We start from the raw sequence: 17542 nt of genomic DNA on the forward strand, positions 1-17542 counted from the left end.
TCCACGCCCTTTATTTTAAATTTAAAATTGTAAACTTAAATTTTAAAATTAATGAATTGTATTATCTTATACAGTAAAATTCTAAAGAAATTGATTCGTTTCTCATTTAACAATAAATCAATAATAATAGCAATATGACTATCACATGAGAGTCACATGACTTTTAGTGTTACAAATTGTCTGGCCAATGAAAGGGTGATGGGGGTGGCTGGTAAGAGACAAGAGACCATGTCAACCATAAGACCATTAGCGGTTGCACTAATGCTATTAATAATAGGACATAATTCCTCATTCTGTTAGCGCCATCAACTACATCTGAATGAAGACGTAATCTTAAACTCCTGACCTGCAGACAGAACATGATACATGTAATAATAATAATGACAGACTAATCAATAGCATTGTTTAGCAGTGAACAAATAACCTCTCCACTAACTTCAAAGAAAGCAATGGCTGCAGTTGTCCAAGCCAGTGCAATGTAATAAGCAGTAGTCCCTCCCAATAAACTGGCCACAATACACACAATCATACTATAAAGAGATTAGATGCACTTTGTTTTAAACTCAGCAAATTTTAATGGGTTACCTGACGTATTTGTAGCTACAATAAGCAATTGTGTCTGATAGTGAGAGATGAGACGTTATTTTAAAGAGGAACAGGGCAACCCAAACAATAATGATTTCAAATGTCAACCAAGCTAACAGTGAACTAGCATTAATGCCTAAGTCTTCAGGAGTGAATCTGAGAGGGAGAAAGAGAGAGGGGGGGGGGGGAGAGAGAATGATGGCATATATGCTGTGATTATGATCTCACCTTTGTTGAGTACCCATCACATAACCGGAGAGAAGAAGGTAAGTCATTAAAGACATTGCTAGAAATAAGGTAAAAATAAAAGAACATTAATTAAATAATAATAATAATTTAATACAGGTATAATACAATCTGTCCCAAATATAAATGTACCTGGTATGTATAGATCTGGTGCATTAATGTCCAGTCTTGGTTCAAGCGGGCGTGAGTCTGAATACTGGGGAGACCAGTCCTGATTGAGTGGGTGGAGGAGTTGGTTTAACGGAAAACAATTTCATTCACTTACTCTGTGAGTATAAGGGAAAAGGATGATCTGTAATTTCTTCAGTACATAGCTTGTGTCAACTGCAAAATATCGCTTAAGACCAGGGGCAAACCTACTAACCTATAAAAAGGGAGGAGTGGATTAACAAAAGACTGATTGTTCTCCACTTACAGTTTGATCAATATAAGACTGTCCCATGTTAACAAGGCCTTGTCCATATTGAACAGCTGCTCCAGCTACCATCGGATTAGAGAGAAGACTCTGAGCCGTGCCAAACGTCGCAGGGAATGAGGGAACACCAGCACTACTGTTAAAACATGATACATTAATAATAATTTTTAAATGGATTTCATTGTCACCTTTCAGAATAAGGAGGTTGCGGTTGAGCCTGTCCCTCCAAAGGACTAGAGATACCATATTGATTGCCACCGCTTCCATAAGGACCTTCATTGGAGAAATATGAATGATATTGCTAAGACAATAACCTAACCTTGTGAATAGGACGCCATTTTCTGATAAACTTTTATAAATAGTTTAATGATTTTAATAATTATTATTAATAACTATTAAATAACTTAATTCTAATCAAGGAAACTGTTCTTATTAAAAATGAAAATTAACTACATACAAAAGATCCTAGACTTCTGATTAGCTATTCTCATATTTATCAATAGGATAGTGCTGTCGATATTGCTTAAGGTGATCCCACATTTCCTGTTGCTGTCTTTGAAGACGGACGGGTAGCTGGTCATAAACATCAGTAAACATATCCTTCAATGGCGGCTTCTTGATTTCTCTGGCTTTTTGAAAAGATGCCTATAAAACAAAAATAAATTTAAAAAATATTTCAGTGAAGTACTTTTATGTCGGTATCTGTCTTCTTGCCTAGTTCCTCCTCTTTGTCTTCGTCCCAGAGCCCACGATTCACTAAGTATGATTTGAATCTTATGGCTGGATAAAGAGAAGTTTTCCATAATTCAACATCCTCCATGTTCTGATATAAGGACTGATCATCACTAGTTGAATGACTACCCAGCCTGAAAGAGAGAAGAGAGGTAAGAGCTTGCTACACAACATAAGAACATGTACAAATGCATAATGTATCCCTCTCTCGGTCATTTCAGTTACCTATAAGTCATTGCCTCAATAAGGACAGGCCTTCCTTCTTCCACACAGACTCTCTTAGCATGTCTTGTTGCATTATACATAGCCAGTACATCGTTCCCATCAACTCTCATAGCTTCCATGCCATACCCAACACCACGACACACTATACCATCGCCAGCATATTGGTCCTCGACTGGAGTAGATATTGCATAGCCGTTGTTCCTGCATATGAAGATGACAGGACAGCCCAGTGTAGCAGCAAAATTCATGGCAGCATGGCAGTCTCCTTCCTGAGCTGCCCCATCACCAAAATACACTGCAACACAGCTCTTGGAACCAGAGAGCTTCATACCATAGGCATAACCAGGAGCTTTAGGAAGAAAAATAATTTTAAAAGAGAATGAGTTCTAATTTCTCTTTTTTCATTAATTTCATAAGTGTACCCTCACAAAAGCATTTCTATGCTCTCCTTATATTAACCTTGTGGTATCTGTGTTGCCAATGGAGAGGAGATAAAATGACAATTGATGGACTTGTCTCCATAATGAACAGGCATCTGTCTTCCTTTTCCCTTGTCAAACTTATTAGTGAAGCACTGGTTCATCATGTCATCCATACTGAATCCTCTCCACATCATCACTCCGGCTTCACGATACTGCATGTAAATAACATCATCTAGGTCAAGAGCAGCTGCTGATCCAAAGTGGGTTCCCTCTTCACCGTAGTTCATCATATAGAATGATATCAGACCCTGTAAGGAATCAATAAATCTTAAGATACCCACATGTCTATTCATGTACTATGCATACAGTATGTATATACCATACAAGATGATTTATTGGTGAGAGTAATATTTGGCGAATTTGCCTGTGGAAAGTTAATTTGTGAATTTTATATTGGCAATTTTGTGCCATATGCCATTAAGCATGCTCAAATTGAAACAAAATGGCTGACTTTATATTGGCGATTTCTTCATAAAACTGCTAATTGTCAACATTAATTCCTTGCCAATAAATCATCTTGTACAGTATAGGGTGAAGATTTATACATGATGTAATTCTATGATCATATAGTCTAATGTATTAATAATAATATGATCAGGCAAGGTTATTACCATAGGGTGCCTTTTTTCGAAGGCTATAAATTTTGCAAATTGGCCTAAAATCTATTTTGTGAATTTAATTTTCACGAATTAATGCCGTCTGCCATCTTTTACCATAACAATTTGATTTTCATGGAAGTAATTTTTGCAAATCTTCAAAAAATAGTGAAATCTGCAAAATTTACAGCCCTAAAAAAAGGCGCCCTACGGTATTATGACCAATATTTTTTATATGATGCTGATTCTTGCATTACAAGTTTACAACATACCATTCTTTGTGCCCTGTACAAGTATTGGTCCATTATCTGAAGTGTGCGCATTTGTTTATACATCTTTAAAAGACTGTCAGGATCCAACTAAAGGAATTAAGAAAGCATAAATAACTAGAGGAGTAGAGGTAGTAAGAAAACTTCTACAATTGCCCCATAAGATGGAGTAATCACGGATAATATTACTCTGAGCAATTAGCAAATTAATTTTATTATCCCTTGAAAAATACTGCCCACCTATGGTAAACAGTACCCATTGTACAAAGCTATCTTTTGAGGCAATCCATTCATAACAATCAATGTAGTTATACATGGCAGACAAAACAGCATCAGTAAATATTTCAGTACATGTAAACAATAATTTATGTACGTTAGGGTCTTGTGACTGATCAATGACGACTCCATCACTGTTCATGATACGATAAATAGGTCTCAACTGATCGGTTGAAGCAGGAGTACTAGCAACGGATAGATCAACAGTATAGGGCGGGCCACGAGGACTGTATTCAACCCCATCAGACAATGAAAAAGAGGAACAATGTATGCCTCTTGTCTCCTGCAGGAATAGAGTCCCACGTGTTACTATGAGTAAAAATTACTGAGCTAATACCTTTCTATATATGGCATTTCTATTGAGGGCTCTTCTTCCTGATATGCTGCTTAGGATTGTGAAGAGCTTCTTAGATCTCAGCATCCAATTCGCCATTTTCATTAATTATTTTGAGCCACGCCTTTCTTAATTTTTAATTAGACACAATGCTGGTGAGATGATATTATTATTATTATTATTATTATTATTATTCTTATAATTGTAGGTAAACAAGCTATTAAGGCCTTGCCTGAGGATACACAAATCCACTGCAATTTTTTGTTGCAACAATTTATCGACTGAAGTAAGTTATTTAGTGTGAAACTGCAAACTAATTATAATTACCATTGTCATTTTATTGTTTTCTAACACAGCCAAGTACAAAATCAATGAAAATACAAGAAATAGCGACATGTTTTCATATAGATAAAGGTTCATTTTATGATAGTGTATATTATTATTATCATGACTAATGCTGTTATGTGTAGATTACGCTCTAAAGACTCTAAAAAGAGCATATGGAAATGACTACCAATCAACAAACCGTGAGCATTAATTAGAAATTTCACTAGAGCTAATTTTTATTAGTTATGTCGATTAAGGAAGCAGAGAGGGTCGCTGTTGAAATAGTGAGAAAAATACAGAAGAAGACTCCCCAATTAAAGTAAACGAGAATTATATGCCTCAATATTATTGAGTATTGATAGACCACGCCCACCGATTGTTACAGTGATGGGTCACGTTGATCATGGAAAGACCACACTACTGGATCGATTAAGAAACACTTCAGTGGCAGCCGGTGAACCTGGAGGCATTACTCAACATATTGGAGCCTTCTCTGGTAAATAATAATTTTAATTTCAATAAAAATAGGGGCATAACAATCATTCTTTTTTTCCATGTACATGTAATACGTATATTGAATGCTACTTTAATTATAATTTTTGGAGATAATTTTCTACTTATACACGTAGTTCCAATGGCATCTGGTAGGACCATTACTTTTCTTGATACTCCTGGTCATGCTGCTTTCTCAGCAATGAGATCTCGAGGAGTGAATGTAACTGATATCATTGTACTAGTGATAGCAGCCAACGATGGGATAATGCCACAGACGCTGGAGTGTATTGAAATGGCACAAGAAGCTAAAGGTATTGGGAGTGAAACGTTGTCAAGGGAGGGAAGATTTGAAATGATTTTCATCTTTTTTAGTTCCAATAGTCGTTGCCATCAATAAGTGTGACAAACATGGGGAGAATTCGGTAAGGAAGAAGGCAAAATAAAAATAGAGAGAAAAAAGAAGAAAGATGTGGAGAGAGTTTGTGTGAAATGTACACAGCAGTATGTTATATTCCTGTAAAGTAATGCAAGAATAGAGTACTACATATCTCTTGCATTAATGCATGTACTTAAGACTTTTCTGTTGTATCACATTGTAGTGTACATGTACATGAAGAAAGGAGTTGCATGCTTCTATGCAAAGAAGTTGCATATAGAAGTTTTCTAAATATTACAAATTTATCATTTGACAGGCAAGGATTAAGCAGGAGTTGTTGGATTATAGTGTGCAATTGGAAGAGTTTGGAGGCGAGGCCCAGTGCGTAGAGATATCAGCTCTCACTGGTAAAGGAATGGAGACACTTGAGGAAGCTATACTAATACAATCTGATATGATGAATCTAAAATCTGACCCAAATACACTAGCTGATGGAGTTATAATAGAAACAAAGACAGCTAAAGGACTAGGGTATGAATAGCATTTATTATTATTCTGTCACTCTCTAATCATCAAATTATCTCAATTTATCCTACTTAAATTTTATTTTACTTTTAAAAATTATTATTTTGTTTTGCTGCTCCTTATTGTTTGATGTAGACCAGTAGCAACAGTTCTGGTTCAGAGGGGTACTCTTAAGAAAGGTTGTGTCTTAGTCTGTGGAGACGTTTGGGCTCAAGTGCGTTCAATGTACAATGAAAGAGGAACTCTAATTGATGAAGCACCTCCCTCCACTCCAGTACTTGCTGCTGGCTGGAAGGACCTACCACAAATCGGGCAGGAGTGTTTTCAGGTACTTTAAAGAGTCCCACTTTAAAATAGTATATGTATAACTGCATTGATTATCGTATAGCGCTTTATTTTGGAGATTTTGCTGTAAAATTGTAATTGGTGGTTTTTAATTTGGCAATTTTTGTGTACACGTGCATTACTGAGCATGCACATTAATGATTGGCGGTTTTAATATTGGCGATTCTGCTTGCAAACCGCCAATCACCAAAATAAACTCTGCCAAATTAAAGCGTTATATGGTATTTATTTTAGGTAAAGAGCAGAGCTGAGGCTCAAAAAGTACTTAATCTTTTCAGCGAATTGTGGAGGAGAGACATGGAAGAGAAAGAGAGAGAGAAGATCAGCTTGAAACAGAAAGAAGAGAGGAAAAACGTGAAGAGGGAGGAGAGAGAGTCACGAGGACAAAGAGTTAGAAGGATAACGAGAGTGATACAGGAGGAAAGGAGGGAAAGAGCAGAAAGAAAGAGAAAGGGGAGTGAGACATCACAAGCGTCAGTTATTATTAAGAGTGATGTGGCTGGATCACTGGAGGCAGTGGAAGAGATACTAGTATCAAATCAACCGACTCAAATGAAAGTAGAAATCATTCAAACAGGAGTCGGTAATGTTATTGAAGATGATATTGAAGTTGCTGAAACATTCAAAGGTAATGCACACATACATACATGTACATAGTAAATTCATGCATAGCATAATGCTTTCATAATCATAATATCTATCTTTATAGGTGTAATATTAGCTTATAATGTATCAGTTAGTAAAGCAGTGAGTCAGATGGCAGCTGTAAAGGGAGTAACCATTATCTCCCATAACGTCATCTATAAACTAATGGAACAATTAAAGGTATTAGTGCATAGGCTATAAATGTCATTGAAGCTACACAATATTTTACATTATTATTTTATTGGCGCATTTTCTCTTATCATAACAGGATTGGTTACAGGACCAACTCCCCACAGTGACAGAGACTGAGGTGATAGGAGAAGCAGTGGTACTCAAAGTGTTCCAACTGGGTGGATCCAAAGCTGCAGCAATAGGAGGCTGTCGTGTGAAGAAAGGACAACTGGTCAAAGACGGGATTTACCAGTTGATGAGAGGAAATGAAGTAATACATGAAGGGAAACTGATTAGCATGAAGAGAAATAAAGATGACATTCAGAAAGCAGCAAAGGAAACCGAGTGTGGACTCTGTTTTGAGATTGATCCAGGCTGGGAGGAAGGGGACACTGTGGTCTGTCTCAAAAGAAAACAAGTCCCACAAACTTTAGAATGGGATTTAGGATTCTGAGCACTTTACACGCATCATAAAAATATTTAAAAATTTCCATTCTATATGAAACGTTAGATTGCCATAACTTTGCTTTGCACGTGATCAGCTTCACTCTTCATATCACAAAGTGTTTATTATAATTAAATGAGTCGGGTTGCCGTACATGCAATAATGAGCATAGAAACATTATTAAAATTCTATTCAGTTCCTTTCCTGATATCTTCATTGTCATCCTCTGCCACTGTAGTATCACCACTATTACTGGATTCATCAGGTACCATTGTTCTACTACTACTAAGTCCATCACTGGTGCTACTAGGCATTAGACCTTCATTAAAAGTAGCTGTAACTTTAATCAACGGTGCTGCTCTCTCCTTCTCATTTCTTGTTTCTAACTGTTCAAGCCAGGTCTTTGCCCTACCCTCCATTAACAATAACATCTTCTCTTTCATTTTCGTACGGTAGAGCTCAAACTCTTTCTCCAGTGCTTGACGGTTCATGACTGACTCCCTCAGTTCAGTGTGAAGTGTTTGAATGACTTCCTCTTGTGAGGCTATCCTCCCATAAAGGAGGAACACCTCCTGCCTCAGCCTCTCCATTATACAGACCTGCTCATAGTGGCTTGCCATTGACATTACACGCCTAGGGGAAATATTATCATCATCATCATCATCATCATTATTGTTATTATTATTATTATCGTCATATCATAATCATTATCACAGACCATGTTTTAATTTGTCCTTCCATTGCTTCAAGTGATTTCAGTGATCCAGAGACAGCAGCTACAGAAAAGAGAGAGAAGAGATGGACATCAATCATCAATAGGATAACGCATACCTGAATATGGAGGGACATAAGCCATTAGTGTACTGTTCTCCCAATAATCTGATAAACTCCTACATAATTAATATAAGTATAAAGATCAGTTTCATGCTACAACCAAAAGTGTCTCTAAGTAAATGCAATAATTGAAAAAAATCCAAGTCTAGGAACAAATGATACATACACGTGTGAGTTGCTTTAGGGTAAGGCCTCTATCTATACACCCACCAACACTATACACGTGTATATAACACAAACTATACTCAGCTAATGATTGAATGAGACCTACTTGTGTCTAGCAGTAATGATAGGGTCAGCCGTGAATCCGAATTGAGAGAAGAAACCTTCAGCTTTATGATCAGCATAAGTGAGTATCAGGTCATACTGTCCCACTATTGATGGGTCTTTACAGAGACGGAGGAGGTACTCCCCAATACCACACCCTCTCCAACGATGCCTCACAGCAAGCAATAGTATCTGAACTGAGGAGTCTCCTGGTTTACTATAAGAAATAATGTCAAATTAATTCAAGTTCATTACTGAGTTCATTATTTTGTTTGTTCTTTTTATTGAAGCATCTCCTCACCCACACATAAGCACAGTGAGGCTAGTATAGGTGCATTTGTTTAGGTTTCTATGTACATGTGCATCTACATGTACATATCTTTGTTTTAAAGTCTCGTTATTTTTACCTTGATAATTTCATAAAAGTAGCACATCCAGTGATTTGATCCTCCATACCAACTGATGCCAGATCTATTGTATATAAGAAAAGAACATTAACTAAAATTACCACTATAATTATGATTACATTGCTTGACATGCAGGCCTGGTTTACCACAAAAGCATAAGTAAGTGATACAACATGCTCCATGAGCTGACACTATAATAGTACAGTACATGAATTTTGGAGCAACTTTAAATTGTAAAATCCATTTTGATCGGAATCAGTTCAAACTTTCTACACAACATAAGAACATGTATTTGTATCAAAAAAAATTATAAAAATGGAAAATTCTCTCCTAGTCATTTTGGACACAATTTGGCCCTGCACTATAGTACAGGGCCTTTTAAAGCAACTTTAGAAAATTCCAAAAAAAACAATTGTGTTCAGAAGCTATTATCATACCAAAAGGATCCATTGACTGTCTCTCTTTAACTCTGGATAGAAACTTCTCCCTCTCCAATTCGAAATCTTCCCCTTTCTCTTCCTCGCCATCACCCACTTCCTCCTCATACTCTTCCTCTTCCCTACAAAAGAGAGAGAGAGAGAACACATAAAGAAAGGAAAGGACTGTAACTCTAGAAATGACATACATGTATATGCACCAGAGGAGACCAAGCTGATTAAATATCCTTTTAAAAATGACAACCTAGCTCCCTAGTACTTACGTACATACCCAATTCAATTGCAAAGATAAAGCAAGGGAGTGTGTAAGAGAATGATTCTTACTCATCACTAAAGAGGCTGCAGTAAGGATCCTCCTCTTCTTCTCCATCCAGTGTAGATACTTTAGAAGTTCCAGTATTCTCTTTGTCTGAGCTCTTTTCCTTCTTTTCATTGTTCTCTATCACTTTAGTGTCTTTGATTGGTTTAGGTGGGCCATGCTCCTTGCGATAAGTGAGGACAGCTGTAAATAAAACAGAAAATATACAATGAGCAAAAGGTTGAGTTTTACATGTATAATACACACAATCAAGATATTCATTTACAACATTGCTTTGCCACATTTGCACTGTTCATTCATTAATATTGACGCATAGTTATAAAATCACTACTATTTTTCACACCTTCTTTCTTTGCCATAACAAACACAGTCCTGGAGGGCTTATTGTTTATTGTATCGTAAATAGCCTCCAGCTCCATATCAGGCAATGCGGCTGAGTATAGGGCAACCATAGAATGAAAAAGATCCCCTGGGTTGAACACTTGAGGTAAAGAAACACGAAGAAAACGAGTTTCCTTTTTTCCTTTGACTGCTCCATCTTCTTCAGTAGTTCTTAATCTCCTAAAGTTAACCATCATAACACTGCATGGTACTATCCGCCGACCATCACGAGAGGAGAAAGAAGTACTTTCACTCAAAACGTCCACCATTTTAAACAGGCGTGGTTTAATATTAATTTGTCACGCCCACAATTTTTTGTACTGTACTTTCTGTATTTCTCCGTAAACTCAAAACACGTGCTTGGAAGAGGTCAAAGAGAAATGCAGCAGGTGGATGAAGAAAGGGTCTTGTTATTGAAAGCTGTAAGGCTGAAATTAATCATATATGATATAGAATTGTTATCAATAGGTTAGTCTTTGCAAAAGCCTTCAAGATGAAGTGACAGTACTTATGAAAGACGTGAAAGAATTTATTAATGAAGAAGATCAAGCTCCTCTCTTTGTAGAACCTCATCTATTTAAACAGGTGCCACTAATTTGTATTGCAAATGATAACAAAAGTTTGTAACGAACCAAATGGTGTGCTTGTTTCAAGTTGCATGAGCTACAGGCTGGCACTGCAGTGTCAACAGTATAAGTTTATAACTAACATTTTTTTATTGATTTAGTATACAATAGTAAGGCAGTGTGATTTAGAATCCATTAAAAGTGAAGTCATGAAGATGAAAGATTTCATACCAAACATACTCACTCCATCTTTATCAATACTACCTCAGCTCACTCAAACAGAAAAAGGTGAATCGATTTTTGATTCAGGGTTGTAGTGTAGTAAAATTATGAGTTATTGTTCTTTGGTTTATAATACTCTTATTTCTGTATGTATCAGTGTTCTTATGCTGTGTCTAAAGTTTGAGGCCTTGAGCTGATTTTGGTCATGCATATCATTTGTATTTTTATAACACTAGCATACATAACTAATTGAAAATAGAAATACATTTAGTTGTACATGTACATCTGTTTATGTTCAGAATTAGTTTCATTGAGACAGCAAGCAGACACACTAGCAGTTGAGAAGAATAATGTAGAACAGAAAGCTGAAGGTTATCTTGTTGACTATGAGCAAGAGAAACAAGAAAACTTTGAACTTAAGGTAATGAGAGCAGAGCAATATTATAATTTTAAGAATCCTATTTTTAATGTCCAGTGTTCTTTGAATGAAGTGAAGGATCAGTTACAGCAGCAAGTCAATTATTGCTCTTCATTGGGTTGTGTCTGTGGTACAATGCTATGGAGGACATCTCAGAATGAAGACTGTATACAGAATTTACTCTCTGGAGTAAGAATACTAATATTGTGTAGCTCTTATGCACCTTTTTATTATGATCTCTTTTTCTAGTCTAGAGTTAATGATTTTCTACAATTGGTATCAGCCACACTGCACAGCTATCTATCAACTTATAATAGTGACTTACCTAGCGAGTCCAGTCAAGAATCTCAGTTTGTCATCTCCCTTTGTGGTACTGTTACCAGTTAGTTCTGCCTAAAAGTATTTATATTTAATACTGTAATTATAATTTTAGATATTGCAGCATCTGCTTATGGAAGAGAATATTTGTCATCTTGTCCTGAAGGACAGGAACTGTTGAAAAACATGTGCTCAGTACTGGCTACAGCTCCCCTCTCTCAAGGATGGTAAACCTTAAAATAATTATTGCTATGATTATTTTGTATTATTTTTATGTCTCACTTGTAGTGCTAAAATTAAGAGGTTAGTTTTAAAATGTTAATTTATATTAGCTTAATGGTCTTTTTTATCTATAGTCTCATTCTTATGCTCCTCTATAACATTAGGTACCTAATAATTTAATAATAGATACCGGTATAAAGTTTCTGTATAACATACTAATTTTTATAGTATTAATCAAAAAGGACTAACATTATTAAGATCTGAACCTGATCTACTGAGAATATTAATGTGGCTAGCTAAAGGTAATAGAATACTTTTAATATCTTTGCATGTACATTGTATCATGCCATACAAGATGATTTATTGGTGGGAGTAATATTTGGCGAATTTGCCTGTGGAAAGAAATTGGCGAATTTTATATTGACGATTTTGTGCCACGTGCCATTGAGCATGCTCAGATTGAAACAAAATGGCTGATTTTATATTGGCGATTTCTTCATAGAACCACCAATTGCCAATATTAATTCCCCGCCAATAAATCATCTTGTACGGTATGTTGCTGTTCTGGCATATGCCTTTATTCCTGGGATTATGCGAGTTTAGGATTTTATTAATTTTCATAAATCTTTTCTAGATCTGCCCTAGTCAGGCGTGGCTATATCTTGTTTCTAAAATTACTGTGTATTATTTTTTAAATCATCATTATTATTTTTTAATTATTGTTAGAGGATGTTTGCAGTACAGTGTCATTGTATTGTCTCCAGTTGGTACAGTCACTTATCCTTGAGCCATTGACTCCAGCACTAATGCAACAAGTAATGGAATCAGTTACTCCTGAGCTCCTACAAGAATTTGCTTCTTCTAAAAGTGAAGAGGTATTTTATTATGATATTGGCATTTTTATTTGTTTTTCTTTCCTTGCTTCCTCTCACATGATCCCTCTTTCTCTTTCATTGTTTTGTCACCCTCTCTCATACTATGTAGTTTAAGCAAGTGGCTTGTGAATTGATGGTGGATATTCAAAGGCTCCAATGACAATACATTCTGCATTATTGTATAAGTTGATAACTATTTCTACTAATATTGATAATAAGTCACCAAAAGTCATGTACATTATCTGTTACAACTGATGAATAATACTAATATCTGTTACAATTAAAAAGATGCACTGAGGTGTTGCAGGCTTGCAGCATGATACATTGTTGTGTAACACAGAGAGAGAGAGACTGTCTCAAGACTTCTCTAGAAACAACAAACAAGAGTGCATAACACTCTTACCAACGCTTAAGGTGGGCACCCACTATGCAACTTTGTTTCCAGTGGCTGTGCAATATGTTGCATGAAGTTGACCACATCAAATCATCAAAGGCTTAACCGCAAGATGCAAGGACATCAAATCACGTGATGTATTTATTTCTGAAGTTCTGCCCCTTTTCAAAAAATGGTTGATCTTTCCCAATGGAGAGCCTGTATTGGCCTGTGGAATAGCTGTAAGACTGCTGCTTCTAGGTCAACTCAATTTCACCATCCAAGTTTGTGTAAAACTGTGGCTAGAGACAAGTCCAGCAGTGTTATATCTTTGTATCTGATTGCCGCTTTGGTCTACATTAGTTCAGCTATTCTCGGCTTCCTGAGTAATGTAGATCTAGCATTTTTACTTTTTCCAGGTTGGTAGCTCTATAATGTTGTAATAATACTAATTATCAATATCTGTATTAATTAGGCATTATTGCTCGTTGCTCCTCAGCACACATTTGTCTTGTCTTGGCTGGAGGAAGGGCTTCCATTTTAGTTTGTATTTTTCTGTATCTGATTGTCCGTCTACTTCTGTTCTTGTCTGGAGATATTGAACTCAATCCTGGTCCTTTAACAGGTATGTATATGAATCACTTCAATTTATTTTAACTATAATTATAGGTGACCCTAAGGAAACATTAAGGATATGCTCTCAAAATCTTGTTAATGCAATTTCTACCACACTTCTTAAAGTGACAAATGCACTGTATGCTAAAGAGCTAATACCACAGGAAACTAAAGAAGAAGTTCATTTACCATCATTTACACCTTATAATAGAGCTAGCATACTGGTGATTGCCATTGAAAAACAATTGGAGGCCTATTCTGATCCAAATCGGTATTTAACTGATGTGTTTAATGCATTAAGGAACCAAGGGAATCGGGCACTAACAGATCTGGTCAATTCTATCTTAGGTAGGTATGTAAACTAGATATTTGCTATAATGAACAAAATTATAATCATGAAGAGCCTTGCAATTTATATCATGTATAAAGTACATGCTGGCCATTAGGGTAATTTAGGCCTAATTTATGTTTTCTGAGGAAAATATAAATGTCCTGGACTTATTGGATTGTGATTGTATTGAGTTGAAAAAAGGTGTAATTAAATAAAGCTCACTTGAACCATGATTTTAGGGATTATATTTTAAAGGGATACTGGCGCAGATTACGGAAGAGCTAGTACACGGAAAGTTTATAAACAAAAAAATGGCTGCGGGTTTATATCTTGTAATATAGGAACAGTTTTTGCTCTGATTCTTGCTTCTGGAGCTCTGATACTTCAACAAATGATGCTTTATGTTTATCTCAACCAAATTCAGAGGTAAGCACTTAACTGCATTTTCTTCATCAAGTTTGCCATCCTTAAAAGGCTAGTGTCTTTTTGACGGGTGAGTTTGACCGTGTAGGCTGTGTTTGCTAGAGTCCATATCTTTCTGAGCTCTTCTCTGGCCTTTATCTGACTTCTTAACCTAGCAGGACTTTCTCTCTGTTCTTCTGCATGTCAATTATAAACGCTCAAAGCCTCTGCATAAGTTCTGCCATTTTTCTTTGACGAAATATGATTTTTGGTCCCCAAAAATTATATTTCGTCATCAATTTTACAAAAAGTGCATGGATATTCGTACACAGCGACAGTATCCCTTTAATTGAGGGTGTAAATATTGTCCACGATAAATTTTTGGGGAGTAAATTTGCTATCCACTCAAGGCTAATATAATTATATGCAATTGTATGTAGGGTATAATTATCTAAAATGTCATGTTATTTCTCCACAATAGATCAATTGTTTTATTTAAATGGCTTAACGCTTAACCCATGCTGGCAATAATTTCAATTTCTTGATTTTTGGCAAAAATTAATTTCATGCATAATAAAAAATATAATTTGTTAAAATTTAGATTTATAATTTTTTGGTGAAGCCCTTGGTGATGAAGTGCACCACCTGTACAGATTGACCATAGGGTCGTCTAACTATTATTCAAGTTAAATAAACTAATCTTTATGATGATTGCATGGCTAGGGGGCAGAGCCCCTTAATGTTTTAACATTCTTCTAGTGCAATATGAATGTACTATTATAGCGCTTGTATTATTATTTGTTATTGATAGGTCAGTCTGATAAAATTGAACCATACCCTGATTGTGTTAAAGAATATGCTGATATTTTAAAACAACGCCGCTACAAAAAACTAAGTATTATTGGTACAGATTGGCCACCAAAAGTTGGAAATGATGATGTTTTTGGAAGACTAGCGCTTATACAGCAAAAAGATAACTCAACTTTTCATCAAGATGATTCTGTTCCTCAAAAAGACACATTCACTCAGCAAAAAGAGTCATCAGATTTGTACTTGCTACGAGGACAAGTAGATGAAGCATGTCATTTCGCTGGAAATGAAAAAGTTGATATTAAGGATATTCTAAAACCTACAATAATGGATTGTATAACATCTCTTATAGTTCTAATAGATGGTCCTCCTGGCATTGGAAAGACAACACTCTGTCGTAAACTTCTACATATGTGGTCTGATGGAGAACTTATTCCGCATTATGACTTGGTACTTTATTGTCCTTTGAGAGATGAAAAGATGGCCAAAGCTAAAACATTAGAAGACCTATTTGTGCCTCAACGTCATAATGTTCCTGAGATAGTTGATTTGTTTAAGGGGTGTAATGGAGAAGGGATGTTGATAATTTTTGATGGTTGGGATGAATTAAGTGAAAACCACAGACACTCTTCATTAGCTGCTAGTATTATTCGTAGGGAACAGTTAGACCAATGTTCAGTAATTGTTACCTCTCGTAGCTATGCCTCCACTTCACTTATAAAAATGTCTTTTTTCAATAAACATGTTCATGTAATTGGATTTTCTAAGGATGAAATAGCAAAAGTAATTATACAAACACTTCAAAAAGATGAAAAATTAGCACAAGAACTCATTGCAGAAAATATTGATCATGGTAAATTTTTCCGATTTGAATATGAAAAATCTGTTTTTTTCAAAGTCAAAAGTACTGATAGCAGTGAGGAGTCAAAACTAGCAGTGAAGCTAATTAATGAACTTAAAGTACAAAGTGATGTCCAATCATTATGCTTTATACCGTTAATCTGTTCAATCGTCATTTTAGTGTATGATACAGAAAGACAACTTCCAACAACACTTACTGAACTGTATGAGAACTTTATTTTACAAACTATCAACAGGCAAAGAGAAAAGGATGGTGATGATCCACAGGCCCTAGACAGCCTTTGTTCATTACCAGTAGAGTTAGTTAAACCTTTTGAACAAATTTGCTATTTTGCTTACAGTAACCTGGCTAACACAGTAATGACATTTTCCTCGATACAAAATATGTCAGCAGCCAAGGGCAATAATTATTTTGGACTATTAACAACTTTGAAAGATTACAGGAAGAAAAAGTATCAGTTTCTTCACTTAAGTATTCAAGAGTTTTTGGCAGCATGGTGGATATATAAGCAACCGAACCCAGAACAGATATTTCACACACATTTGGAAAATGACCACTTTCGAATGTGTCTGAGGTTTGTGGCAGGCCTAACCAAACTTAGTCCACATGAGAATTATGAACAATACTTCAATAAATCAATTAACTTACAGTGCAAAGCAAGAAGTTTATTTGGATTTGATGCTCGATATCAGTCCTACTTCCATATTAATCCGATAGTTGATCATATCCATCATGATAACTTCCTTACTTATGTTGATTGTTTTTCTATTCTCCTCCTTCATCTCCTTTACGAATCACAAAATAAAGAACTATGCCAAACATTAGCACTATCCATTAGAGATCAATCAATTTGTCTTCATGCATTACAATTTTCACTATTTGATGTATTGTGTCTTAACTATTTTCTTAATGTCAGCAGTACTACCTGGGACCATCTTCACCTCATGCCATTATATCAAGATGAACTATCAGTATTGACCAGCATATTGAGCACAAAAAGACTAGATGTACATTTTTATGGACTCACCAAAAACACAATACAACAATTAAGAAATATTCAGGAGTACTACATTGAAATATCAGGTACTTCTTTATACACATGTGATGTACTTGTACAAATCCTTAGTTTTTCCGCACAAATAAAAATACTGCACTTGAAAATGAATGAAAAAATACAAAAATATAATATGGAGCATTGCTGTTGTTCTGATCTTGAGAGATGTTTAACAGAAAAAGCAACTCTACAAGAATTCAATGTTGATCATAAACAACACAATCCATCTCGTTATGCTGATATCCAAGAAAAAATTGATGTTCATGAAAGAAACATATTCAATACTATCATTAAAGGAATACGTAAGAATACAAGTATAACATTTCTTTCAATACATTTG

At 35.6% G+C, this 17542-nt stretch overlaps 6 protein-coding genes across 8 annotated transcripts in view; 3 read left to right on the forward strand and 3 right to left on the reverse strand.

The window, feature by feature from the left end:
* Nucleotides 1-35: 35 nt before the first annotated feature.
* LOC100633209 (protein YIF1B-B-like) lies at nt 36-1600 on the reverse strand. 2 transcript variants are annotated; one of them, XM_019995196.1, is made up of 9 exons: nt 1566-1600; nt 1435-1519; nt 1247-1379; nt 1097-1195; nt 964-1042; nt 814-871; nt 586-741; nt 437-530; nt 36-346 (listed from the first exon to the last, which is right to left on the reverse strand). In XM_019995196.1, the coding sequence occupies exons 1-9, from the start codon at nt 1582-1584 to the stop codon at nt 170-172; spliced, it is 900 nt and encodes a 299-aa protein (XP_019850755.1). In that variant the 5' UTR covers nt 1585-1600; the 3' UTR covers nt 36-169. The 2 variants fall into 2 exon arrangements, with proteins under 2 accessions (XP_019850755.1, XP_003385766.1); XM_003385718.3 differs by having other exon boundaries at nt 1247-1382.
* Nucleotides 1601-1629: 29 nt separating this feature from the next.
* LOC100633338 (2-oxoisovalerate dehydrogenase subunit alpha, mitochondrial-like) lies at nt 1630-4276 on the reverse strand. Its single transcript, XM_003385719.3, has 7 exons — nt 4164-4276; nt 3924-4109; nt 3554-3640; nt 2663-2933; nt 2204-2552; nt 1935-2112; nt 1630-1891 (listed from the first exon to the last, which is right to left on the reverse strand). Exons 1-7 carry the CDS (start codon nt 4263-4265, stop codon nt 1724-1726), a joined length of 1341 nt encoding a protein of 446 aa, XP_003385767.2. The 5' UTR covers nt 4266-4276; the 3' UTR covers nt 1630-1723.
* LOC100633466 (translation initiation factor IF-2, mitochondrial-like) lies at nt 4277-7562 on the forward strand. The gene is made up of 13 exons (XM_003385720.3): nt 4277-4315; nt 4369-4446; nt 4517-4574; nt 4631-4687; nt 4731-4806; nt 4850-4983; nt 5117-5293; nt 5355-5404; nt 5675-5889; nt 6019-6211; nt 6463-6856; nt 6938-7053; nt 7142-7562. The coding sequence occupies exons 1-13, from the start codon at nt 4310-4312 to the stop codon at nt 7496-7498; spliced, it is 1911 nt and encodes a 636-aa protein (XP_003385768.2). The 5' UTR covers nt 4277-4309; the 3' UTR covers nt 7499-7562.
* Nucleotides 7563-7598: 36 nt separating this feature from the next.
* LOC105312367 (uncharacterized) lies at nt 7599-10434 on the reverse strand. Its single transcript, XM_011404955.2, has 8 exons — nt 10097-10434; nt 9759-9936; nt 9435-9556; nt 8998-9061; nt 8595-8807; nt 8321-8379; nt 8208-8265; nt 7599-8122 (listed from the first exon to the last, which is right to left on the reverse strand). The coding sequence occupies exons 1-8, from the start codon at nt 10401-10403 to the stop codon at nt 7678-7680; spliced, it is 1446 nt and encodes a 481-aa protein (XP_011403257.1). The 5' UTR covers nt 10404-10434; the 3' UTR covers nt 7599-7677.
* Nucleotides 10435-10445: 11 nt separating this feature from the next.
* On the forward strand, nt 10446-13016 carry LOC100633590 (heat shock factor 2-binding protein-like). 2 transcript variants are annotated; one of them, XM_003385721.2, is made up of 12 exons: nt 10446-10556; nt 10603-10719; nt 10862-10988; nt 11222-11343; nt 11398-11529; nt 11590-11722; nt 11774-11885; nt 11947-11961; nt 12015-12044; nt 12109-12182; nt 12607-12755; nt 12865-13016. In XM_003385721.2, the coding sequence occupies exons 1-12, from the start codon at nt 10515-10517 to the stop codon at nt 12913-12915; spliced, it is 1104 nt and encodes a 367-aa protein (XP_003385769.1). In that variant the 5' UTR covers nt 10446-10514; the 3' UTR covers nt 12916-13016. The 2 variants fall into 2 exon arrangements, with proteins under 2 accessions (XP_003385769.1, XP_019850759.1); XM_019995200.1 differs by having other exon boundaries at nt 11590-11710.
* Nucleotides 13017-13321: 305 nt separating this feature from the next.
* LOC109581252 (uncharacterized) overlaps nt 13322-17542 on the forward strand; it is a 5084-nt gene continuing 863 nt past the window's right edge. The window contains exons 1-4 of the mRNA XM_019995215.1: nt 13322-13547; nt 13604-13753; nt 13798-14091; nt 15288-17516. Coding sequence (XP_019850774.1) covers nt 13322-13547; nt 13604-13753; nt 13798-14091; nt 15288-17516 — 2899 coding nt within the window. The remainder of the gene's footprint in view (nt 13548-13603; nt 13754-13797; nt 14092-15287; nt 17517-17542) is intronic.

Source organism: Amphimedon queenslandica, unplaced genomic scaffold (genome assembly GCF_000090795.2).
Source record: "Amphimedon queenslandica unplaced genomic scaffold, v1.1 AMPQUscaffold_13452, whole genome shotgun sequence".
In the NCBI taxonomy this organism is placed as follows: domain Eukaryota; kingdom Metazoa; phylum Porifera; class Demospongiae; order Haplosclerida; family Niphatidae; genus Amphimedon; species Amphimedon queenslandica.